General features: G+C 42.6%; 10 protein-coding genes and 1 non-coding gene across 14 annotated transcripts; 8 read left to right on the top strand and 3 right to left on the bottom strand.

Annotated features, from left to right (window-relative positions):
- Positions 1–2,248: 2,248 nt before the first annotated feature.
- On the top strand, positions 2,249–5,529 carry LOC115758458 (kelch-like protein 10). 3 transcript variants are annotated; one of them, XM_030699128.1, is made up of 6 exons: positions 2,249–2,375; positions 2,470–2,820; positions 2,935–3,201; positions 3,333–3,597; positions 3,671–3,756; positions 3,824–5,529. In XM_030699128.1, exons 2-6 carry the CDS (start codon positions 2,525–2,527, stop codon positions 5,166–5,168), a joined length of 2,259 nt encoding a protein of 752 aa, XP_030554988.1. In that variant the 5' UTR covers positions 2,249–2,375; positions 2,470–2,524; the 3' UTR covers positions 5,169–5,529. The 3 variants fall into 3 exon arrangements, with proteins under 3 accessions (XP_030554988.1, XP_030554987.1, XP_030554989.1); XM_030699127.1 differs by having other exon boundaries at positions 3,821–5,529; XM_030699129.1 differs by having other exon boundaries at positions 2,250–2,375; positions 3,671–3,793; positions 3,864–5,529.
- Positions 5,530–5,619: 90 nt separating this feature from the next.
- Positions 5,620–6,441, top strand: LOC115758463 (thyrostimulin beta-5 subunit). The gene is made up of 2 exons (XM_030699135.1): positions 5,620–5,861; positions 5,933–6,441. Exons 1-2 carry the CDS (start codon positions 5,761–5,763, stop codon positions 6,420–6,422), a joined length of 591 nt encoding a protein of 196 aa, XP_030554995.1. The 5' UTR covers positions 5,620–5,760; the 3' UTR covers positions 6,423–6,441.
- Positions 6,442–6,479: 38 nt separating this feature from the next.
- LOC115758461 (mitochondrial import inner membrane translocase subunit Tim23) lies at positions 6,480–7,914 on the bottom strand. Its single transcript, XM_030699134.1, has 4 exons — positions 7,705–7,914; positions 7,300–7,591; positions 7,005–7,174; positions 6,480–6,934 (listed from the first exon to the last, which is right to left on the bottom strand). The coding sequence occupies exons 1-4, from the start codon at positions 7,754–7,756 to the stop codon at positions 6,816–6,818; spliced, it is 633 nt and encodes a 210-aa protein (XP_030554994.1). The 5' UTR covers positions 7,757–7,914; the 3' UTR covers positions 6,480–6,815.
- A 90-nt stretch (positions 7,915–8,004) lies between these two features.
- Positions 8,005–13,103, top strand: LOC115758460 (uncharacterized protein YJR142W). The gene is made up of 4 exons (XM_030699133.1): positions 8,005–8,497; positions 11,819–11,952; positions 12,017–12,677; positions 12,741–13,103. Exons 1-4 carry the CDS (start codon positions 8,425–8,427, stop codon positions 12,929–12,931), a joined length of 1,059 nt encoding a protein of 352 aa, XP_030554993.1. The 5' UTR covers positions 8,005–8,424; the 3' UTR covers positions 12,932–13,103.
- Positions 13,104–13,853: 750 nt separating this feature from the next.
- Positions 13,854–14,688, top strand: LOC115758840 (60S ribosomal protein L21). The gene is made up of 2 exons (XM_030699621.1): positions 13,854–13,946; positions 14,080–14,688. Exon 2 carries the CDS (start codon positions 14,098–14,100, stop codon positions 14,575–14,577), a length of 480 nt encoding a protein of 159 aa, XP_030555481.1. The 5' UTR covers positions 13,854–13,946; positions 14,080–14,097; the 3' UTR covers positions 14,578–14,688.
- A 52-nt stretch (positions 14,689–14,740) lies between these two features.
- LOC115758836 (zinc finger protein 84-like) lies at positions 14,741–16,289 on the top strand. The gene is made up of 3 exons (XM_030699617.1): positions 14,741–14,961; positions 15,027–15,412; positions 15,479–16,289. Exons 1-3 carry the CDS (start codon positions 14,842–14,844, stop codon positions 16,275–16,277), a joined length of 1,305 nt encoding a protein of 434 aa, XP_030555477.1. The 5' UTR covers positions 14,741–14,841; the 3' UTR covers positions 16,278–16,289.
- LOC115758835 (RNA polymerase I-specific transcription initiation factor RRN3) lies at positions 16,280–18,506 on the bottom strand. Its single transcript, XM_030699616.1, has 6 exons — positions 18,284–18,506; positions 17,745–18,226; positions 17,185–17,679; positions 16,948–17,126; positions 16,633–16,882; positions 16,280–16,573 (listed from the first exon to the last, which is right to left on the bottom strand). Exons 1-6 carry the CDS (start codon positions 18,497–18,499, stop codon positions 16,342–16,344), a joined length of 1,854 nt encoding a protein of 617 aa, XP_030555476.1. The 5' UTR covers positions 18,500–18,506; the 3' UTR covers positions 16,280–16,341.
- A 26-nt stretch (positions 18,507–18,532) lies between these two features.
- On the top strand, positions 18,533–20,310 carry LOC115758837 (deoxynucleotidyltransferase terminal-interacting protein 2). The gene is made up of 2 exons (XM_030699618.1): positions 18,533–19,391; positions 19,858–20,310. The coding sequence occupies exons 1-2, from the start codon at positions 18,639–18,641 to the stop codon at positions 20,227–20,229; spliced, it is 1,125 nt and encodes a 374-aa protein (XP_030555478.1). The 5' UTR covers positions 18,533–18,638; the 3' UTR covers positions 20,230–20,310.
- On the top strand, positions 19,495–19,791 carry LOC115759370. The gene has a single exon (XR_004017527.1). It is a non-coding gene; the product is annotated as a small nucleolar RNA U85 (small nucleolar RNA).
- A 133-nt stretch (positions 20,311–20,443) lies between the features above and the next one.
- LOC115758839 (iron-sulfur protein NUBPL) lies at positions 20,444–21,448 on the bottom strand. Its single transcript, XM_030699620.1, has 2 exons — positions 21,253–21,448; positions 20,444–21,192 (listed from the first exon to the last, which is right to left on the bottom strand). Exons 1-2 carry the CDS (start codon positions 21,419–21,421, stop codon positions 20,465–20,467), a joined length of 897 nt encoding a protein of 298 aa, XP_030555480.1. The 5' UTR covers positions 21,422–21,448; the 3' UTR covers positions 20,444–20,464.
- A 262-nt stretch (positions 21,449–21,710) lies between these two features.
- Positions 21,711–24,041, top strand: LOC115758834. Of its 2 annotated transcripts, none has more exons than XM_030699615.1 (2): positions 21,711–23,789; positions 23,849–24,041. In XM_030699615.1, the coding sequence occupies exons 1-2, from the start codon at positions 21,723–21,725 to the stop codon at positions 23,975–23,977; spliced, it is 2,196 nt and encodes a 731-aa protein (XP_030555475.1). In that variant the 5' UTR covers positions 21,711–21,722; the 3' UTR covers positions 23,978–24,041. The 2 variants fall into 2 exon arrangements, with proteins under 2 accessions (XP_030555475.1, XP_030555473.1); XM_030699613.1 differs by having other exon boundaries at positions 21,711–23,795.
- The last annotated feature ends 45 nt before the right edge of the window (positions 24,042–24,086 follow it).

Here is a 24,086-nt window from a genome sequence, read left to right as displayed (position 1 = left end):
TGAAAGCCTATAGAATCGGACTAAAATGATCAGTGTCTCCGTGATGATACTTAATTTATTGTGCAATGTACATCTGTGTGTTAAAATTATGATTTATTTTGTTCGGTGAGTAAGATAATATTTGAGAATTATTATTTTGCATGATCTAAGGTTTTTCGTAAATTACGTATGGCTTATAACAGCTTATACCAAAAAAAGGGAATTCCTTACATGTAAGTAATTGCATAAAATTGTTGTTTGATAGATTCGTTCTATTCACACAAATAAAAGATAAAACGGCGCACTAACTGTAATTCTCCTGTCGTTTCGTTACCTACGCACATTCGGCAATGCATATCACCCGCTTGCGCTCGCATATTTGCAAAAAAAAAAAGTATACATAACTGTAACATTGTCGATTAGTGATGCGCAGTCAGTGCATATTTGATGCAGAAAATATTCCATTCTTGGAGCTAAACCTTTTGAAATCGTGAAATGTTGCCGTGATGATCTTTAATGCATTATAGAAAGCCTCTAAACATCTGTGTGCTCAAATTGTTCTATAATTTATTTTGTTCGGTCAAGGGCAAGACAATATGTGATTATTCTTTTGCCAGACCTAAAGCATTTCGTTAGTTAAGAGTGGCTTATGACAGCTACTAGCAAATAAATAACTCAAATTACTTAGTTATTCGTGTAGTTCAATTTTTTTTGATTGCTTCATCTTATTCACACAAAATATGAAGCGGTGCCGTAACTGTAATTCTCCTTTTCTTTTCGTTACCTACGCACGTTCGTCAATGCATATCGCCCGCGTATGTTCACGCTGTTTTTACAGTAAACAAAGTATAACAGTAACGTGAATATTAATGCTTAGAGTGCAATTTGGCCCATTGATGCTGAAATAGGTCTACTTCCCAAAACATTTAACTTTTGGAATTGTGAAAGTCAATAGAATTGAAAAAAATTCAATATTTGCTTAATGGTCTTTAATTCATTGTAGATAAAGATCCCTATGTATATGTACATATGTATGTGTGTATGTAAATCTGTGTGTTGAAATTATTTAATAATTCATTTTGTTCGGTGGATTGTGTGAAAAATATTGGTTTTGCATGACCTACAACAAATACCAAAAAAAAAAGAAGAAATTACCTTCTTTTATGTGTAACTAATGGCTACCCTTTGAAATATTCATCTATAAAATAAAAATGTTCAATTCATATAATTTAATTTAATTATGGAAACAATTAAATATTTTGCATTTGCATCTTAATGGCCGCCAGCTGATCAGGTAGCTTCTAAGCAGTTTCCAATTAGCGAGGTGCTGGCCTGCCGTTGGCCCAAGTTGTGAACTTCGCGTGGCTCTCGTTCCGCTTGGCGAAGGCGGCGCGAAATCCTGTGCGCAAGAATTTACGCAGCACACGGGCTGCGCTGTTGGAATGTTGCATGTAGGTAAGTCCAGATGCTCTTCATATTTTTCGCAAACTATTCGCACCATGAACAAAATTGCAGATCTGTGCCAGAGCAGGCGCTTTCGGATTTGAAGATGAGACAAGAATATCGCATGTGCGACCGTTTGGCAAGGAGAACTGATGCTGACATGGGACAATTGGAAAAAACGATTTATTTACGAAGGCGCAAAGCGAAAAATAAAGCAAGCTAAGGACAATTACACGAATTTGTGCACAGGCAATTCCTTTTTGGGCCAATAAGTTTGCGAATCACTTATCCAAAACTCGTGTGAGCGCGATGCATCTGTATGTAAGTACAAAGAAACACAAAAGTTATACGCAAAAGAAAGTTTGTTCATATAAGGATAGCTTACTCATTGTGCTCCCTATTTGCAGACATATTTACCGAGGCCAACCGTCTTTGGGGTCTTCGATATACCAAGTTTTTTCTGTATTTGCAATTACTGCGCTAAGTTAACAATTTGTATGATTTAATGTATAAACATCCATCGGATGTTAAAAAGGCATAACACATTAAAATGATTCCCTTTGGCTTTGCGACATACGTCTGGAAAGCTCGTGCTTAGTTCAGAATGCCAAGGCATTCTTAACATTTGAAACTCGGCCCATACCTTTGCCTGGCATATGGTACTCTTCTACGGGGCAAGAAATTGTGGGAAGCAAGAAGCGTGGGTAAGCGAATAGGTGTTAGGGCCATGGGTAAGAGTTAAAAGGTGTAGCCCGTAGAAATGAACCTGCTTAGAGTGCGTTCAGTTTTTAGTTCTCACTTAGTAGTCCCATTTCGTGCGTTACGAGAACTGTCTCGTTGTTGTTGATTAATTATCGAACATTATTTCTGTTCCTATTGTTAAATACGGAGAGATCTCTCCCTAAAAACAGCCCACAAAAAATACAAAATATCAACAAAACGCGTTTCGCTTGGTAGGAACCATTCTGAATTATTAGCGCATCGATATGCAATTACTGAATATACATTTGAAATTGTTTTTCCCCCAATAAAAATCAACCGATTTAGACAAGGACCAGGATTTCAGACCCAACCGAGAAAAAATCGCTGGCTCGCTTACGCTATGAATCGGCAAAACGGTAATCATTTACATGGCATGAATGAGGGCCAACTGGAACTGGCACCGATAGAAATGGTGGACGTGGACATGGACGGCAGCTTTCAAGGGGATGAACTTGATAACAGTCCCACACAGAAGCCCTCCACAAAATCTCTATCACCCATTGTCAGCGACCATGCTCTCAACGTGCTCAACGAACTGCGCGAAGCGAATCTTCTGTGTGATGCGCAGATCTCGGTGGGCGAGCAGTCTTTCAATGTGCATCGTGCCATCATGTGTTCCTGCAGCTCATATTTTCGGTGAGTTTCCCTGATGCATTTGCCGCTTTACAATCAATTTAATCCACAACGATGGCGCTGCACAATATTTCCTCTTTTTTTTTTTTGTTTTTTCGTGCTCCTGTTTCCCGGCAGCGCACAGTTTACGGGGTTCAACAGCCGTGCCGGAACGGGGAATGACGAGAGCCGTGTCGTGCATATACCGGGCATTAGTGCGTCCATCATGAACTGTGTCATACAGTACGCCTACCTGCGCAAGACTAACATCAGCGACGACAACGTACACGAGCTGCTTATTTGTGCGGATTATGTTGGAATGGTGGGGCTGGTCAAACAGTGCAAGGAATATCTCAGTCGTACACTAAGTCCGGAGAACTGTGTCAGCATCATGGGGTTTGCGCGGTCAGTATGAGTGTTGAGCCCGCTTTCCGCCCTCGTCATTTCGCGTTCGTTCATTAATCTCGCATCTCAATTGTTGTTTTTGCATTGAAATAAGTATAATCTGCTTTTAATTGACTTGAATTTGATTGCAGCTTTCGGTTTCTCGAGGACTTGTATCAGAAGGCGCGCAATTATACGCTTAGGTACTTTACAGATGTGGCCGCCCGAAATACGGACATACTGGACTTGAACATTAAGGACTTTTACAGCATTATTAGTGATGATGAGCTAAATACACGTGAGGAGGATTACGTATGGAAGCTTTGCGTCAAATGGATTGACCGAGATCCAGAAAATCGAAAGCAGCATGTGGCGCATCTGATGACGGGCGTGCGCCTTGGTCTGATGACCCCCAAGGTACGTGTAGCGACAACTGACGCAAACGAAACGAAATGTGGGAAATTAATCAGTATGTATATAAATCCTTCAGTGCTTCATGGAGGAGGTCAAGGAGCATCCCTATGTCATTCAATGCGAGGCTGCCAAACCGCTGATAGTCGATACCTTTAAATTCATGTATGATCTGGATTTTCTTAACCCACAAGCCGAAGAGGTAATGCTAACACCCTCTGCTCTGCAGCAGCAACTTATACGTGCCATTTGATTTGCCCTTTCAACCCAAGCTAACCACACCGCCGTTGGCGATGCCGCGACTGCCACATGAGGTCATCTTCGCCATTGGTGGCTGGAGTGGTGGCACATCGAAGGGTTGCATCGAAACCTACGACACGCGCGCCGATCGCTGGGTAAACATCAATGCCGAGGATCCAGCTGGACCGCGCGCTTACCATGGCACCGCCGTTCTTGGCTTTAAAATTTATTCCATAGGTGGCTACGATGGCGTCGAATATTTCAATACCTGTCGCGTCTTTGATGCCGTCAAGAAGAAGTGGAATGAGATTGCGCCAATGCACTGCCGTCGCTGCTATGTCAGCGTGGCGGAACTGAATGGCATGATCTATGCAATTGGCGGCTATGATGGACACAATCGCCTTAACACCGTGGAGCGCTACAACCCGAAAACCAATCAGTGGTCCATCATTCCACCCATGAATATGCAGCGGTCCGATGCCAGCGCTTGCACGCTGCACGGCCGCATCTATGCAACGGGTGGCTTTAATGGTCAGGAATGTTTGGATAGTGCCGAGTATTATGATCCACTGACCAATGTCTGGACACGAATACCAAATATGAATCATCGTCGCTCGGGCGTCAGCTGTGTAGCGTTCAGGGATCAGCTGTATGTTATTGGCGGCTTCAATGGCACATCCAGGCTGTCTACCGGCGAAAGATTTGATCCGGAATCCCAATCTTGGCACTTTATACGGCAAATGAATCACTCGCGCAGCAACTTTGGCCTGGAGATAATCGATGACATGATCTTCGCCATTGGCGGCTTCAATGGCGTCTCCACCATCTCGCACACCGAATGCTATGTGGCCGAGACAGACGAGTGGATGGAGGCAACGGACATGAATATTGTACGCTCGGCGCTATCGGCAAACAATGTGGCCGGGCTGCCCAACAAACGCGACTATATACATAAGGAACGTGATCGTCTTATGGAGGAGCGACGTCAACGTTTAATGGCCACGGCAATGGCTCGCGAAGATGTTGGCAACACGAATCGCTCACAATCGCTGGTTGACAACAATGATCCGGCCCTGGATGATCTGGATGAAGAGAGTCCCAACGAGGATGTCGATGGTGAGGAGCTGCAGTTGCCGCAGCAGGTGGCACTACCACTACCAGCGCCTGGCGGCATACCGCCTGCAGCCGCAGCTGCTGCTGTTGATGCAGCCGTGTTGCCCGCCGTTCACCTCAATCGCCAGGCTGAGGATCGCGGCCCAGACAATAATCGGCGCTTTCGGGTGCAGCTGCGTAATCAGCGCTATGGCTCACATCATGAGATACGTCGTCGCTCGTAGGCGTCATCGTCGTAACCGGCGTTCACTCGCAACTCCCCATCAACCGGCACTGACCCCCAGACATTAACGGAGATTGCCAAACAATATTTGGCGACGAATACAATAGAGGATGCGTTAGCGTGGGCAAAGGTATTCTGGTGCAGAAATTGGCAACGTGGCCCACGTCCATAGAAACCGTTTTTTTTATTTACCTTTCGATAACGCACACAATTCTTGGCAAGTAACAAAAATTATTGCATAGCATGAGGCGCAACAAGACTGCTGCCGTATCAATTTTTTTGACATTTGATAAAGAAAATTCCGTTATCAAAATTTTCATGGTATCACAAAATTCTTTGCATCATACACAATAAAATGCAGAATATTAATAGTACTAAATGTAGTTTATATAATTGTCTTTAGAGTACTTTAAATTTAAATTTAAATTGTAACGCACAAATGCTCCAGTTGGATACAATATGCAAAACTCATACAATTACAAAGTTTATTTTTAGGTTAACAACCGTATTGCCTAAGAGGTAAGCGATGCGATGCGCAGACGCCACGACCACAACCAGCAGCAGCAACAGAAGTTGCCTATAAATATGAAGATATGCCGAAAGATTCCAACACAACGCAACCGACTGCGTCGCGAACAGCACGCATTAGACAGCCAAAGGAACACGGAGGAAGCTTAGAAATGCTCGCAGCGTTGTAAGTTCCGATAAAGGCGTTCAATTTAAAGGTCGCTAATTCAAAAATGTTATACGTTTCTTTCTCGCCAGACTGTGTTTGGCTTTTTTGGCATCGCCGCTGCTGCATATGGCCAGCGCCCAATTGGTTGACCTGCATCCGATTTATAGTGGACCCACTGTGGCACCTCTTGGCTGTCATCGTCGCTTGTACACGTACCGGGTGACCCAGTCAGATTTGCAGGGTCGCGAATGCTGGGATTTTGTGAGCGTGTGGAGCTGTTGGGGTCGTTGCGATTCCAGTGAGATCTCCGACTGGAAATTTCCTTACAAGCGCTCGTTTCATCCCGTGTGTGTACATGCGCATCGTCAGCCGTCGGTGGCCGTACTGAAAAACTGTCATCCCGAGGCTGATGATAGCATTCGTAAATATAGCTACATGGAGGCCATCAATTGCCATTGTCATACATGCTCCACAGAGGACACCAGTTGCGAGGCACCAGCCAACAATGGCCTAGACGAACGCAAGAGCGTTAAGGTGTTAGCGTTATCTAACGATGATTCTGGTGCCCTCGATTATTAGGTGGTGACTTTCATGTAGTACAGTTTGATGGCGCGTTTCTAACAATAAAGCTTTGCATTTTATGGTAAGTTGCATCTAAAGCAAACAATTTTATTTGTTCGATTTACATGATTTTGTATTGCGCGTGTTCGTTAGCAACAAGAATTTTGGTATGGTTGCCTGATGAAGATTTGAACAGAGAGTTTAAACTAAAAAGGAAATTCTTAGTGTCCAGATAAATCTAAATATATATATATATATATATATGTATGTATTTATAATATAAAACAAAACTATATATTTGACGGTTAAGCGCATCAATGCGACTACTACACACACATGTGTATGACAGCCACTCTGGCCACAGCTAGTTAGCAGCTATAGCGTTTCACACTTAAAGCTATGCCGTCTCACCTACAGAAATTTTGGACTTGAGTTTGTGTTGTTGCTCTCTTGCGCCAGCAGGTATAAGCAATATAGCGACGATATGCCCAAACCAATAGCACCACCCAGGGCACATTTTCGCAGACCAGCTAATATGAAAAAAAATTAATAAAAACATTACTATACACGTATATTAGGTTTAGGTTGGAGTGAGCTCACCTGTTGATTTGTAGAGTAGTCCCGTGGCAGAACCGGCTATTATGGTATTTACATTGTCGTCCTGATCACGAACATACTGCAACAACACTCCACACGCCGAGTACAGTACAGCCAACGTGCCTAAGGTATTTGCCGTACCGGAGCCCTGCTTCATGACGTGATTGATTAATCTGCAAAAAAGATGCACATCAATATGAGGAAACAAAAGCGATACGATTTAATGTACAACCATGCGCTAAGATATCTGGAACATATGGTATCCAGATACCCTCTTTAATCTCAGTTGCCTACTTACTGGGTGCGACGCAGCTTCCCCGTCTGACTGAGCGCGTTAGTAACTTTAATGCCATTGTAGACGCCCGCCAGGCCACCAATGCCACCACCGATCATTACAGATGTGCCGATCTGTGAGAAAGCCAACTCGAAACGTCCACGCTGCTTGTTGGCGCCCTCGGGAAATATGAACTCTGGCTGCGCTTGCTGCAGGAACCGTGAATCATAGTTGAGGTATGGTGAGACTGGAGCACTGCTAAATGTGCTCGTTGCTGGTGTGTAGTTTGTGGTTGATGTTGGCTGTGGATCGTCGACTGCAATTTAAATATAAAAATAATGAAGAAAGCCCTAGATTTCATTCAAAAACTCCCCATGTAACAGCTAGTCACATTGCGTAATGTGTATGGACATGCGGGGTGTTGCTTACCGGTTGGTGGGGGCGCTAATGAAAATGGTTTCCTTAAGTAGTCGTCACTCATTTTGGAATTTAATCGCTTGCCTTGCCAAGGTTAGTTACTAATTTATGATCAATCAGATGCCAATTTAATTGAAGCTTACAACACAAATGGGAAACGAATGCGTTTCCCGTGCTCTGCTTATGTTTCTAACTTTTTCTAACTTGTACTCTTGTCAGCGTGACATTTGTATCCCACGTGTGTTGTTAAACACACTAGGAGAATGTTTTTAACAACACTTACATTATATTCAGTTTGCCAGGGCCAGTACGTTGAAACCGAACAGCTGTTAAGCAATCAGCTGTTGCTTAAAGCTTTGCAACACTTAAACAGAGTTTATATCGTTATCGGGCTGAGCGCGTATTTTGCAGCACTACGGCTGTGGTTTTCGTTCCGTGCGGTTGTGTTTTGGTAGTTGGTTTTATCGTTGGTTGTCCATTATCCCTAATTGAAATAGAGTAAATTAATAATAAGTTGTGCGGCCAGCAAACGAAGCGAGTCTATGCCGAGGACAATTAATTAAAACGAAAACAGTCCTCTAAATCTGAAGAGTGCCATTGTCGTGTGTTATCGTTGCTGCGGGTTTTGGTGTGGGAGTAGGAGTCGAGGAGTGGGAGCAAAAGTAACCGGCATTTAAAGTGTATTTGTATTTACTTTGGCTACCCGAGCCTGTACTCCCTTCGTCCTCATCAATGTCGTCAACCGAGGTAAAACTGTCGCGTCTGCTGGGACTAGCGCAAAAGTTTAATAATTTCTACTTGACAGGTGAGTAACACAGCTTAATTCACCAGCGTCTTTATTGTTGTTGTTTTGGGGTTGGCTATGTTGCCGTTCGCCTTTTGGCCATGAAAATGGGATTGGCAGCCACTGACCCTGTATACACACACTACACACGCTAACTCACATTGTGGGCGACCTGGGCGCCAATATAATGGGTGCAGCGCATACCATTTACTGCAATTGCAGCAAAGAGCGAGAGCAAGAGAGTGCGAATTATCGATTAGTTTGTTTACTTGTATGTAAGCGTGTGTGTTTGTGTGTATGTGTGTGTGTGCAGCTGCTGCTGCTACTGCTGCTGCTGTTGACGTCGCTACCAAATGTCTCATTGCCATTTTGTTTCTACAGCATCCAATCGGCTCTGCATTGACATTGAAACTAATTTCCTTTTTGGCTATTTTTGTGACTAATATTTGTGCAAAATAGTCACAACTTTGTCTTGCCATGCCATGCATGTTATCGATCTACACACACTGCAAATCGATAAGTTCACCTGTTGCGCTCGCTAGTAATCCGATGCGCTGATTTATTTTGTTGTTTACCACGCTGCTGTCCAGCTTTTCGCAGTAATAAACGCTGGCTCATCCAACAGCTGTGCCCTATCGCATTTCAATGCACAATTCCTTAAACATGAATTGCAATTAAACAAAATGTAATGCTAAACAAACCAGCGACTCTTATGCAAGATCATTTTTATCAAGCAATCGTTTGTTGTTTATTAATACAAATACATTTAAGTATGCTAACTTAGTCACTAAATCTGTATGTATATGAATTTCTGATCAGTAGACATGCATACATGTATGCATGTGTGCGTGTGCGTGTGCGTGTGCATACATTTTGTTGTTCATAATTAAGAGCTTTGCGCAGCGACTCAATTTTACAAATTATTTGTCGCTTGTTGTTGCTGTTGTAACAAGATTTTATCGTATCACCTTGAGGGCAACTTTTGGCATTTTCAGCGACAACAACAACAACATGCAGCAACAGCTGAAACATCTCACAAGCACACACACACACACACACACACACACGAAGCACACTGTATAAAATCAGATATTGTATGTATAAATTTAGAGATAGATCTTTATGGCTTGATTAAGTGCAAAAAAGTGGCACATATGTTCGCTTAATTGGGCTGCAACTTATCTCTTTTCCGCTATCTCCCTCTCCCTTTCTCACTCTCTCTCTCTCTCTCTCTCTCTATCTATCGCTATTAACCACTCTTTGGCTCTCTATCTCCGCTGATAAGCGGCATGCGCTATTTGACAAGCTATTTGTTTTGCTTCCAGCTATTTCAAGTGTATTGCTTTGAATTTTAAAACAAATTTGAATTCAATTTGTTGGGCAATTTATTTTGTTATACCCTGTAAAAAGTGGGTATATGTGCTGCTGCATACCTACAAATTTAATACGTAGCTATTCTACGTAACGAGAATCGTTTACCTAATTGGCATCTGATTGTCATAGTATTGCAATAAGTGTAGATCTCAACATTTTTGCTTGCCAGATTCTTATATTTTCATCTCATATTCATAAAATCTAGGGTATCAATTGTTTTTGTTTTGCTTTAAATACTTTTCGTTTTGCAAGTTGTTTATCTTTGAATCAAGAGCCGAATTGGTATTCCATGTTTATGTTTTGCTCGTTTGAATAGTGACGCAATAATTGACTTTGCCAATTTAAAATTCAGCGACGATCTTGCCAACCGGCTTAAATATTATTTTCAAAGCATGTTTTGATCAAATGTTGTCAGAATTGGTTCTATTATGATGACTGCTGGCGAACTAGAGTTAGATAAATTCTGATGCAGAACGTGAACAGATATAAAGTCTCCTTTTATTGAATACATAGTTAACAAGACAGAAAACTTGCAGGTCGTTAATCAACTATTCCTATCTGAAACAAGCAAGAGGTTCTAATCGGAAGCTCCCGACTAGGGGATACTCTCAACCCTCTTCCAACATCAAATGCATATATATATTCTATTTTAGAAGCTATATGTCAAGTTTGGTGACTATAGCTCTTATTATTTACCGAAATTGCCCCAAAAAGAGGATATCGATATCGATTTTTATCGATTGCTTGGAAACGGAGTAAGTTATCGATTATCGGAAACAAACTCGATCTGCGCGGGAACTAGGAGCATCTACATTTAAAGCTCTTATAGGTTCTGAGATCCTTGCGTTCATACATACGGAGGGACGGACGGACAGACAGACGGACATGGCTAGATCGACTCGGCTATTGGTGCTGATCAAGAATATATATACTTTATGGGGTCGGAGATGCTTCCTTCTGCCTGTTAAAAAGAAATAAGCCATGATTATTTCACGTTTTTTTGCAAAATCGTAATATACAGCAAAAAGTGCTTGCAATATTAACTGCTTGTATTTGGTTTAAGCAAAGGTACTTAAGGCTAATTAACTGCCTAATATTCTTATTAGCTATATGGAACATATCTAATCAGAGTGTGTGTGCACCCTGAGCTCAGAATAAACTTAAATATTTTGCACGCCACAAAGCAATTGAAGCTTGAACAAATTTCAACCGGAAATAAGTATTAAGCATTAAAAGCATGCTTATCATAATTATATAGTAATAAAAATATCAATGTCTAAGCGCGATAAGAAAGTTTCAGTTCGGACTAGTACAAAAAAAAGTTGAACTTCTACGGTTTGACCTAGGCCTACACATCAACATCTTTGAATCAAATTCTATAGGTGCCCATATATAAATATTTATTCTTATAATTGCTATAAATTATAAAAACTTATCAGAATTAAATGTGGTTCCCTTTGTTGTGTTCCACCTTTAGATCATATATTCTGTGCCAGTAATACTTTTAACAATGTGAGTCAATAATAATCGGAAAGATTAGTTAACCACATCATCTACTACTTTATTTATTTATGTAAGATTCAAATGTTTTCATAATGAAAATATACTTTGGATCCTATATATCTATCAATAAGTATATAACTTGTATCTTACAGACTCGTTTTGTATGCTTAAGATACTTTTGTGTCACACACCTTTTTGTATCTCCTAGATTTGTATGAATCTGCATTGCAAAGAAAGTTTGGTATTTGTCATATAGTTATTCAAACAAGAAATAAATTTAAGGAAGGAATATAAGGAATAGGAAGTTTCGAAGTAAACAATAGTTATATGCAAGCTACATAGAAAGCCTACAAACAGATATTCCGGTCTTTGTTGTTGGCCACAATACAATTACGCTGTTGGCTGCGTCAGGAATATATCAATTACAAATTGCTTTCAAGCTAATTAACGTTAATTGTGTCACAGGTTTTCATAAAGGCGACATACGTCCATTTCTGGTTGAGGGACAACAAGTTGGGCTCATTAAATCGGATGTCCTCAAGCAGCTGCACAAGTACCCCGAAGTGTTTTGTATACGTGACTGTGAATATACCAAGCAGGTGAGTAATAGCACAAATAGCCACAATGTGATCATGTTTAACCGTATTGTTAATATTTTGACAGGGTCTCGTCGAGTTAAATCCGGCATTCCGAGACTACAACGAGCGCACGGCACAACTGGAGAAGGTATTACGCGAACTGCGCGGCGATGGTTTGTTCTCAGCCTTGCAGGGCTGGCGGGACGAGTGCTTTGAGGTCAAGTCCGAGCACAAGGCCCTGCTGAAGATGGAGCGAGCGGCGACACCGCTGTTCGGGGTCCGCAAATATGGTGTGGACATCAATGGTTATGTGAGGCATCCACAGCACGGTCTGTGCATTTGGCTGCAGCAGCGATCGAACACTAAAGAAACCTGGCCTGGCAAATGGGATAATATGGTGGGTGGTGGTCTTTCCGTTGGATATGGCATAATGGAGACGGCCATCAAGGAGGCCGCCGAGGAAGCATCCATTCCAAAAGATCTCGTCAAAAATTTGGTTTCAGCGGGCTGTGTCTCGTTCTTTTTTGAGAGCGATCAAGGCCTGTTTCCCAATACTGAATATGTATTTGATTTGGAGCTGCCGGTGGACTTTGTGCCTCATAATGCGGATGGCGAGGTGCAGGCTTTCGAGCTGCTGCCAGCCAAAGAGTGTGTGGAGCGCGTATTTACGCCAGATTTCAAGACGACATCGGCGCCAGTTGTTATCGATTTCTTGATTCGACACGGCCACATTACAGCTGAGAAAGGTACGTTTGGGTTTTTCAGTATTGTATCAAAAGCTTGGCATCATTGAATTGAACATCTTTTAGAGCTAAACTTTACGCAGATTGTGGAGCTACTTCATGTGCCGCTGCAGTCATTGTACACGTACAAAACACGCCTGGAGCAGAAGCTGCAGCAACATCAGGCGTCACTGCCCAATGACGATAACAATTGCAACTGCACCAGTTTACCCAGCAGTCCGCTGGAAAACGGGCACAACAAAAAGGAGGCCGCTTAGTCTGAAAATAGCACCGGATAATGGACAACGAATCGAGTGTGTAGCATGACCATTGCATTAAGAAGCTGTGGACTTGTTGGAGAGACTGCTATTGTAGTGGGATTTATGAAATCCAAAAACAACAGCCAATATATAATATAATAACGCAAAAGAAAATAATTAAGAAAAAAGAAAAAAAAACAAAAAAAAAAAACCAATCAACCAACCAAACGAAACGAAACAAGTATAACCTATTAAACTAAATTATTAATTAATATATGTAATGGCAACACTTAATGTTAAATTTTATGTTTACATCGATGTATGCAAGTCAAAGTGTTTGTGCTGTTTATATATATATATTGGTATAAGCTTATATGGGTTACATATATATAAATATATTTATGAAATTATTTACAATATTTATTATATATACGTACCACATGCATAAGCATAAGCTAAATATACATATACATATATAACCTACTATATATTTGACAAAGCAGCGCGCATATAACTTAATAGTTTTGTGCTTTGATATTCCAATCATGTAATAATTGCAAAAAAAAATGACAACACATTCTTAGACTTTTTGTGAAGAAATTAAAACTAGAGAACAAAAACGGACAAGTTATATAAACATATATGCATATGTAACACATTTATATATGATAGTTAAAATATAAATTATATGTAACGAGATATTAAAATGACATTTACTATTATGTGTGTGTGTACCAAAGTGCTCAAACTTAAGCAAAAATGTAATATTAATTAGTTTTCTGTTGAATTTGTAAAACTTTTTTAACTTAATAAAATGAAATACTTAAACGACGTTCAATTCAAATTATCGCAATTCAGAGAACCGCGCTTTCTATCGAAATAGCAACTCTGCTCCAGGGTTACGCAAACAACGGCAAATCATAAGCAGCCCTGATAAAACGTCAAATCATAATGAGTGTGGCAACGCCAAGCGGGTAGCCATCTTTCTTTCTTTCCCCAACTTCACGACCGCGTGGACGTCAATACGTAAAAGGTAAGCGAATATTTTGAACAAATTGCATTAAAATGCAGTCGAATGCAGTTGAAACGCGCGTCAAAATGTGGTAACGTTTGGCCTGCACATGTACGTTGGTTGAGATTTTGCTAAATGTGTTTGTTTTTTGCAGGGAACCACAGCCAACAAAATGACCAACTCAAAGGGTTATCGTCGCGGCACCAGGGACATGTTCTCTCGCCCATTCCGTAAGCATGGTGTCATTCCCCTGTCCACATACATGCGCGTATTCAAGAACGGCGACATTGTTGACATCAAGGGACACGGTGCTGTGCAGAAGGGTATGCCCTACAAGGCATACCACGGCAAAACTGGCCGCATCTTCAATGTCACACAACATGCCGTTGGTGTCATTGTAAACAAACGTGTGCGCGGCAAGGTTCTAGCCAAGCGCATCAACGTGCGCATCGAGCATGTGCATCACTCCAAGTGCCGTGAGGATTTCCTGCGCCGTGTTAAGGAGAACGAACGTCTGCTCAAGGATGCCAAGGAGAAGGGTAAATGGGTTACCCTAAAACGTCAGCCCGAGCAGCCAAAGAAGGCGCATTTCGTCAAGAAATTGGAAGAGCCCATCGCCCTGGCGCCAATTCCATATGAATTCGTTGCCTAAGCTTAAAGAGGAAAGATGAGTTTGTTTACGATTTGTAACTGTGTAGATTGGTCGATTCTAAACTAAGTTTCAAATAGAATTGATTTTCTATATGATTGCTGTAAACAATCATTTGGCTGTGTTTTTTGTACAATCGGGGTGAATTTGACTGAAGAAATCGGCGAACCGGGTGAAGCAGCAAAGAGAACAGCTGTGATCGCTGTGCTTCTTCTTGCCAGTTATTGAGACGCACATGTTTATCGGAAAAAAAGTGTGAAATGAAAAATGGAAAATTTTGCAAAAGTTAAAATTGTCAACAGTTGTAACACTTGCGGCAAGTGCTTCTCCAAACCAGCACTACTGCGTCGCCATCTGGTTGTGCACAGCACAGAGAAAGCATTTCCAGTAAGTCTTGCCATGTGCTTGGAAGCCCAGCTTGATTTTTAAATGTGTGTAATAAATATTTGCAGTGCGATAGCTGCTCCAGTCGGTTCTCACAAAAAAGCTCACTGCAGCGTCACATACGCAATAAACACGATGCTGCAAAGGGAAGCGATGATTCCGAGGTGGCGCAACTTGCGCTGGCTGCTTTAAGACTGCTGCAAACCAGTCACACAACAGACAATATAACTAAAGGCCAAGATATACCAGGCGCTCCGCAGGAGCAAGCAGATGTTCAAGCTACGCTTGAGGAGAAAGCAGATTGCGATGTGGTACAGCTCAGAGATAGGCTTAACCCAAATGGTGTCGTGCACATGCTGACCACGCAGCGCATACTGCGACAGAAGCCGAGTAGGTGCTACTATGTATGTGAATATTGTGCCAAGGAGTTCAGTAAAAGCTATGAGCTCATAAGGTAAGTTTAGTAATTAAGAAGTGTCTGTGTTTTAGACATAAGCAACAAATACTTGCTGCTCGCCAGGCATCGTCGTTCGCACACCAAAGAGACGCCATACCAATGCAGCCGCTGTCTGAAGCGTTTTGCCACCCAGACCAAGCTAAATGAGCATTACAAGCGCTTGCATGCTACACTGAAAAGGCACGCCTGCAGCGAGTGCACCACCAGTTACGGCTCCAAAAATCTGTTGCACAAACACCTGGCTCAAGCACACCCGGATTTGGTTTACAGTTGCGCTCAGTGTAAGCGAACCTTCCAATCGAAATCTGCCCGTGATGCACACGAGAAACATGAAGCCGATGCACAGGTGGCTAAACTCATACAGCTGGTGCCGCAGCCAGTTATGACACAGCGCAGCTACAAGTGCGTTTACTGTGAAAAGCAATTCAAACGCAAGTTCAATTGTCGCACCCACATGCTGTTACATTTGAGGCGTTTACTGGACACGAAGCAACTGAAACATAGTTGCCTGCAATGTGGCAAAAACTTTAAGAAACCCAACGATTTGGCGCGTCATCTGCTAACACACTCAAAGCTCAAGTTACACGTTTGTCAAGTGTGCCAAAAACACTTTACTCTAAATTCCACTTTGGTCAGGCATCTGAAGACGCACCAGCCTCAGCGTGGCACAGTCAATTGCCAGGTGTGCGGCAAGTGCTATGCCTCCAAAACGTCGCTGCAGTTGCATCTGCGTTTGCACACCGGCGAACGACCCTTTAAATGTGAAATTTGCAGTGAAACGTTTCGAACCTCGGGCCACAGACTTGACCATATGCGCGCCGAGCGGCACAAGAATGCCTCCGCCAATGCACTTATCTTATGAGCTTCAGTAATATAAGTCTATATTTCATAAATATCAATTACTATTACATCTACGTCCCCACATTTTATTGGTTAAACCCAGGCGAAGCTCCATAGTAAAACTGTTTGTCAAATTGCTGACTCTTGGACAGATCGCTTAGCTTCTGCCGCTTATCTGCCAGTATGAAGTCATCCTCTTCAATCATTTCCGAATCGCCACGCTTGCGACGTATAGTCTCTGCTATTACACAATCCGCTGTCTCCTCCAGTTCATGCACCTTATAGACTAGATAACTCGGCTCTATAAATTTGTTTGAACTGCAAAGATTAATCAGAATTAAAGCCGATCCCATATAGTAACTGTTTTTAAGACTTACAGTGGTAGAATGTATGGATCAAAAGGGAAGAAAGTTTCGAGTGTTTCCTCCGGCATCAGCTTGTCATGGCCATAGATGGTGGCCAGCTTGCGACGTGCATTGCGCTCCAGCACAGTGTGACAATACGCCAATTGGTGGGTACGTGTGACGCCCGCAAATGCCGTGGCCACCGGTGGAAGGCAGTAGCGTAACGGATTAAAATGGCACATGGCCAGCCGTGACAGCTGCAGGGTATTCAGCAAAGCCAAATCTAGGAAGCAAGATAAATAAAGATAAGTAAAATCGCAGGAAGCGCTTGCTTTTACAATTGCATACTCTTTTGATTGATTGTCAAATCACGCGCGCGAAACGCGATTAAATAAAAGATGGCCTGGCAAACAGAGAAGAAAACCATGTTCGCTTTGAGCGAACAGTTTTTGCTGCTAAACTCATCGGAGTCATTTATGTAGTTGTTTGCCCAATTGCTCAACTCCTTAAGATAGTAGGTGATTGTGCTGGAATTAATTAAAAACTTTAATTTGGTTCTCACAACTAAATCTAAAGCAAACTTACCTCAGAGGCACAAATTTGGCACGTGCCAAAAAACTGGCTATGTAGCTAACAGCTGCGTGGCGAATGATCGAGGAAACATTGGGATTCTGCACCTTATGCCACAGAGTGCTGAGAAAGATCTCTGTATATGCTGGGCGAATGCTGCACGCATAAAAGATGACGAACTGAACGTGGTGAGTGTTATGGCTGGGCAGCAACACCTCTTCGAATATGTGGACTAGCGTCTTAAAGAAGCGACTTTTGGCTATACGCTGATCATCGGTGCAATCGGGCCTCGGACGGCATTTATCATCCAGGAATTTGAAAAGCTTCAGTAGGCATATGTCCAGCATTTGGCCTATTGGATGTTCTAGAGATTGTGGCGGTTTGGGCGGTGCGTTTAGATCATCCATTTGAAAAATTGCTTGCTCTTCCATTTTATCATCTTCGTCATCAGTGTCCTCCTTAAGTGCTTCGATTTCATCTCGTGGTGCATTAACGTCCAGCACCAGCAGCCTATTAAAGATTTAAAAAAAAGAGTAAATTGCGTGCCAATGGAATAATTTGAAATGAGAACTTACTTCTGCAGAACCAGCTGCACTAACAACTCTTCGAATACCGGCTTGTATTCCATGAGCCACAGTACATTGTGCAAATAGCCAGCTGTGACATGAGCTGGCTTTTTAAAGTATGGAAACTTAGAGGCGATCGTATCGATGACCACATCAAAGCTCATGGGCACAGCGGTGAGAATGCGATTGAGTAAACTGTGCACAGTTTCCAGTTCAGCTCGTACACGTTCCGAGGGGCAACCATTGAGCCATTCCGCCGATTCTTGATCATTAGGTATCCAATTTAATATTAATTTGCCAATGCCAATATGTATATACGAATTGTGGGCAATCATAACATCGACGCTGAATTCTGTATAGGCCTGAATGGCGTCCGAGCTGTACTTCTTCCAGTTAAGTGAGAGTAGTGCCTCAACTAGATTGGCAAATTCCGGTGTCAGGCTGTGCACGATTTTGCGCGCATCCTTCATGATTTGAACAACCTCATCATCCTGTAAATGAAAACATAAATAAGAAAAGCATATGCATATATTATGTTATTTACTTACACTAAGATCAGCCTCGCACAGAAAGTATGTGAACTCCTGAATCAAATGGAAGTTATTTTCCTCTAAAGCGACACGCACCGATTCAACGATGCCCTTTTCCTTGGGCGTTACAAAGCGCACCTTGTTAAGAGCCGCTGTCTTGACGCGCTCACGATCTGCGCTGGAAAAGGACTTCAATATGGACGTATTGGTCGTTTTGCTGCTGTAGACAGACATTGCGCGAAACACTACCGTATCTAAATTTAAAAGAGTATTTCCTAATAATACGCAATTACACGTTCGACAAAGGCCAAATTAACTAGATAGTTAACTGCGCTTATTTGCCGAGTTTAACCTGTATTTCTACGTTTTATAAATGAAACAGCAACCAAAATACTCTACGAATAATGTGTTAATGGAAACTGGCATTATAGTTAGCTATTTTATTTATTTTCAAAACTATTTTGCTAACGTACGTCTGCAGCTGAAATCAAAACACGTGTGGCAGATCCAGTGTGACCAAATTTTGCTTATGTTTGCGATTATTACCATAGTGTCATTCACAACGAACCGGCAGCTGTACAAGTCAACGCCGAATGAGCTGCACGTTTTTGTTTTTCGTGCTATAAAACCAGATAGAATGGCTTCGTTATTTACGTTGGACACAAATGGCGACCAGCAATTGTTTAGTGCAGACAATATACAGTACTCCGCTCCATTGTACAATGGCATTTTTGAAAATCGTCCACAGGAGGACAGCGAAGAAGACGATGAGCAAGAAGCTGGTGAAATGGAATTATTTGGCGTCAAGATAAACTGCAAGGATGTTAGCAAAGTAGTTGCCGCCGCCGCCACACAGGAGACGGCAAAACGAGTGCCATCCGGGGTGGCGATACAGCTGAATGAAGTTGCTGAGAGGGTTAACGAGGCATCACACAACGCGGGTACACACAAACTGCAAAAACGTCAACGCATCACAACAGAAATAGACAACGAGATTGGCGAAGATGTGAATGTACGGAAAGCTAATTTGGAAAAGGATATGCAAAAAACTAAACAATTAAACGGCATTGAGCAGCTGAAAGCCCTGCCCACAGTCTCCAGACGCAAGCAGCCCATACTGAACAGAGTAAGTTTTTCAACACCTTTGGCGTGGATCATAAGCTGAGCATCTGTGATGACATATTCGACAACCGAAGCTGCGCCAATGGGCGCGGCAAGCGCACGCACCTGCTGCTCGAGGCGACTGCTGTGTAACCAGAGACTCACTCACAGACAATAGCACACAGTTTCGTTCGTTGTAATCTTAGCGGCTAGCTCAGAGCATGTAGCGGTTGCTGTAAGGCCAACGGAACAGCAATGCCATTTAATGCTAGACTGTTATTTGTCATTAAGTCAAGACAAATGATTTAGGCTTGGGCGTACAATCCTTTTTTTATTGAAACAGTGCTATTGTCGCCCAAAACACACAGCAGTAGCTGAGGCAGGTTTGTTGCCACATTGACGACGTCTTTAGTAATCTGAGTGCTCATCCATGCCAAATATTTAAATAACATCTGAGCTTTCCATGCATAAACAAATTTTTATACGAACAGGCGGAGCGAACAAAGACGAAGGGCAGCGGCTGGTTTGATTTGCCTGCGACAGAGGTCACTGATGAGATGCGCAATGAACTAAAGATTATACAAATGCGTTCTGTGCTGGATCCCAAGCATTTCTATAAGAAGAACGACCTTAAGGTGCTGCCCAAGTACTTCCAAATCGGCACAGTCCAGCACTCGCCACTTGATCATTATAGCGAGCGGCATACGCGCAAGACCAAAAAGTCACTGGTGGATGAACTGCTTGAGGACGAGGCGTTTCAAAAGTTTAACAAACGGAAGTACAAAGAGGTGATAAAGCGTACGGAGAAATACGCACATCGAAAAGCCTTAAAAAAGATGAAGAAACTGAAGAAACATAAATAAATATAACTACTTTCATATCGATTTGAGCGCGTGTTATGTTTCCTCTCGTTACACGATTCCTTAAGATCAGGATTTAATTACAATTTTTATTGACCCCATTAAGTACGTGAAAGTACGGAAAGGCCAGCAAACTTGGCACACTTATATTCATCAAGAATGATAAAACTTAAAATATTACTGTGATTCTTCAGCAACATGCTTGCCTAAATTATTAATTAGCGTCTAATTGAACTCGCTAAGTATTACTTTTCGTCTCGTTCTTTGCTTCATTTGTTTTTTGATTCTCTTGCAATATACTCCATATATGACTCGCAAGCTGACTAAAGAGCTTTGCATGTTCAGAGTCTGGATTTTTAATCACAACGGGTACGCCCGTTTCGCCGCAATCTGCAATATGTGAGTCTAGAGGCAACGAAATGAGAGTCTTTGGCAGCCTCTTGTGTGGAGCTTCCGCTTGTTTCTTGAAGAATTCGATGCGATGATTGCAATTGTCACAGATGGAGTAGCGCATATTCTCAACTAGGCCAAGGATAGGCACCTTCAGTTTTTGATACATTTCAGCACCACGGACTGTCACATCCACTGCCGCTTTGTGCGGGGTGCTGACTAATATGACGCCTGTGATTGGTGCAAGCTGTGTCAGTGAGAGATGCACATCTCCAGTGCCGGGCGGCGTATCAATGACCAGCACATCCAATGGACTCCACTCGGCGCCCTTGAGTAGACGCTGCACGGCTGACATGACCAGCGGACCGCGCCAAATAATGGCACCATCAGGTGGCGTTAGCATGCCCATCGACAGGCACTTGACATTATAGTTCTGTGGCGGTAACATTAGATTCTTCTCATTGATCAGCGGCTCACTGTGCACGTTCATCAGCAATGGTATGCTTGGTCCAAAAATGTCGCCATCCAACAGCCCAACACGCACTCCCAACTTGGCCAAACTGCAGGCGAAATTTGCTGCAATAAATTTGGTTCTTGTCTCAACTTTTTTTTATCCCTAAGATATGACCCGCTGACCTGCCACAGTACTTTTGCCCACACCGCCCTTGCCAGAGGCTACCACTATTATGTTCTGGACGCCAGGCAGCGATTCCCGCTTGGGCAAACCACGGGCCATCATTGTCACCTGGTGATCTTTCAGTTTTGTCGCATAGCTACGCCTACACAGGCGCATCATTAAAGTCATTTTTACTAGATGCCAAAAAGTGTTATGTTGAAAACCTCCAGGTAAATTACTTTTAAAATTGTCTCTATCGTTACGCTACCGAAGTGGACGGTGCAACTAGAGATGAGCAATCACACAGACAGCGTATCTTAAAAATGTAAATATAAGGCATTGTACAGTATTTAGTATTTATTTAAGAGGATTTTAGTTTAATTTAGGAGTGGTCACGATTGTGCCATTTTATTTTGTGAAGTTTGGTCACATTGGCTATATAGCATTATCAGTTCATTGCATTTGAATATATGTGGCTCGTATTTGGAAAATGATGGAAATAGACGAACCTAATGAGCCTGGGATTGTGGAAGACGACGATGATGCTCTCTGGTCTATCGACGATGATACACTGTTTCAGCCGTGTGGTCTAATAAGTCACTCTTCATCCAGCAACAACAAAACAAAGACTGTTTTCGTCACATGGAACGAGTATTATCTGCTGAATTATCGCTTTAAGAGATCGAAGAAAACAAACAGAATGGAAATGACGAAAGTACGCATTCCATTGCCCAAGGGTAATCATCTGCGTAGCATTCACATGCTGGAGTACAACACCCTGTTGCTAATGTCGGACGGACGAGTTCATTGTTTTGGCTCCATCAAATCGCTGCACCTAATCTCCTGGCTGAAGGGTGTGCGTGCATTTGCGCGAACTCATGAAGGATTCAGCGTGATACGCCACGACGAGGATACGCAGCAGTTGCTGTTGCAGGTCTACGTTGATTTACCCAGTCTGAGCAAGGGAGAGACCACCCTGCAGAACTGCTACGACATAACCTACGATGAGCAGAATATATTCCAATGCGATTGGCAGAACGATTCCTATACACTGCTAACGATAACTGTTGCCAAACAGCATGAGCAATTCATGCAGTGCCTCTTTGGCGCAGTGGCAAAGCAGATACATATATTCAGTATTGCGGGCCACGTATTTGTGCTAACGCCACGGGATGAAGATGCAGTTGACGATGCGAATGCGGATGCGGAGTCGGAGCAGGCATACCACATTGAGCTTCTATGTATATATCCCACATCTGTTAAGTTTATGCATTTGCTGCCCTCACATAATCTATGCTTGGTTTACCTGAGCTGCGGCAGCGTGGACATTTGGTACATGTCCCAATTACTGGGCATAAAACAGCGCCAAATGTACTACACCGGCAGCGAGTGGTTGGACTTCGATGTCACCAGCGAGAACGGCGACTTCTATTATACAGATGGGGAGCAGTTAGTGCGCTTGAGATTTCAATATGATGCCGTGCTAGATGATTGCCAGGTGCAACGCTGTGTCAAGCCAGTGCCCGGCATGCAAGCTTGCACCTGGGTGCAACACATTGAGCAGCTGGTGTGCCTTAGCGACAATAACATTTTCTATCGGATCGCATTTAGCGTTGAGCAAGTGGCAGATGAAGATGTAAGCGCGCTAAGCGATCTAACGCCGGCAGCCATGGAGCAACTGCGTTGTAATGCACAAGTTCTGCAGCAATACGAGCGGCAGCCAGCTGAGCTTCTGGCAGCCATACAGCGTGAGCACGAAAAACAACAGCTTGTGGCCGTTGCACGCAATGAAACTAGCTTCGAGAGTAGTTTGGAGGCAACGTTGGAGTTTCGTAGACAAGTGCCTGTCTTTGGAGCTGAGTCACTGCTGTTGTATACATCCCGAGTGACGCAACTTGATAGCAATAACATATATGCCATATTGCAATTGACATTCCGCAGTAGTCAAAAACTGCTTCACAGTAGCCACTGGCAATTGCTCGTTTACCATGGCCATGATGCCCACGTCCACCGTGTGCCCACGGAGTTGCTGTTGAGCCGCAATTGTAGAATTATAATACCGCTTAATAAAGCGTTCCAGGAGCGTTTGCCTAAGTTTGAGGTTAAACTCGTGGCGTTTCTGGAGCTGCATGCACAAATCAGTGCCATCTTACTGCCATTGAAGTTGAAGGAGCACAGCAATACATATCGGGCGCTATTCAGTGGACAACTTTACTCCCTAAATCTGTATAACAAACAGCAATTGCCAGACATGCTTGCCAAACCAAGCGCAACGAAAATAAAACCGAAAATGAAACAGAAAATAACAGCGCCTGGTAGCCTTAATTTAGAGCAAATCGCTGAAATTTGCAATGCAAGTGCGAGGATTGAAAATGAGCTAGATTTGTACTTTATTGACAGTAAGCTGAGCATTGCAGGCAGCGTGAAGGATAACAAAACAGTTTTAACTCTACAAAGTGAAGATGTTACTGCACTATATCATTTTAAGCAACATTTATTTTTAAATGTGGATCCTGAATATGATCACACAGCGCCAGATGAAGCTGCTCGGCTAAAAGTAATGGTAAATATTATTTGGACAATTGAAAACATTCTTTAAAATTTGTGTATTTACAGAAGCTTCAGCAAGAAATTGAACGATTTTATGGCAGTCAATATGCTGATAAGGAGTTTGAAGCTAATCCCGAAATACATTTAGAATCGTTGTTACTTAAATATAATACACTACGTAATACTGTTTTTTAAATATTCTAGTCTTTTAAATTACGATCATTTTCGCGCGTATATTAAATTTACACAGTGGCGCCATCTGGCGCATTTTCAAATCCCACGCTAAGTTAGCTGCGCCCGAAAT

This window comes from Drosophila novamexicana, unplaced genomic scaffold (genome assembly GCF_003285875.2).
Source record: "Drosophila novamexicana strain 15010-1031.04,08,12 unplaced genomic scaffold, DnovRS2.1 tig00000193-arrow-pilon, whole genome shotgun sequence".
NCBI classification, from domain to species: Eukaryota; Metazoa; Arthropoda; class Insecta; order Diptera; family Drosophilidae; genus Drosophila; species Drosophila novamexicana.
Note: the sequence above shows the minus strand (reverse complement) of the source record. Positions and strands in the feature narration are given on the sequence as shown.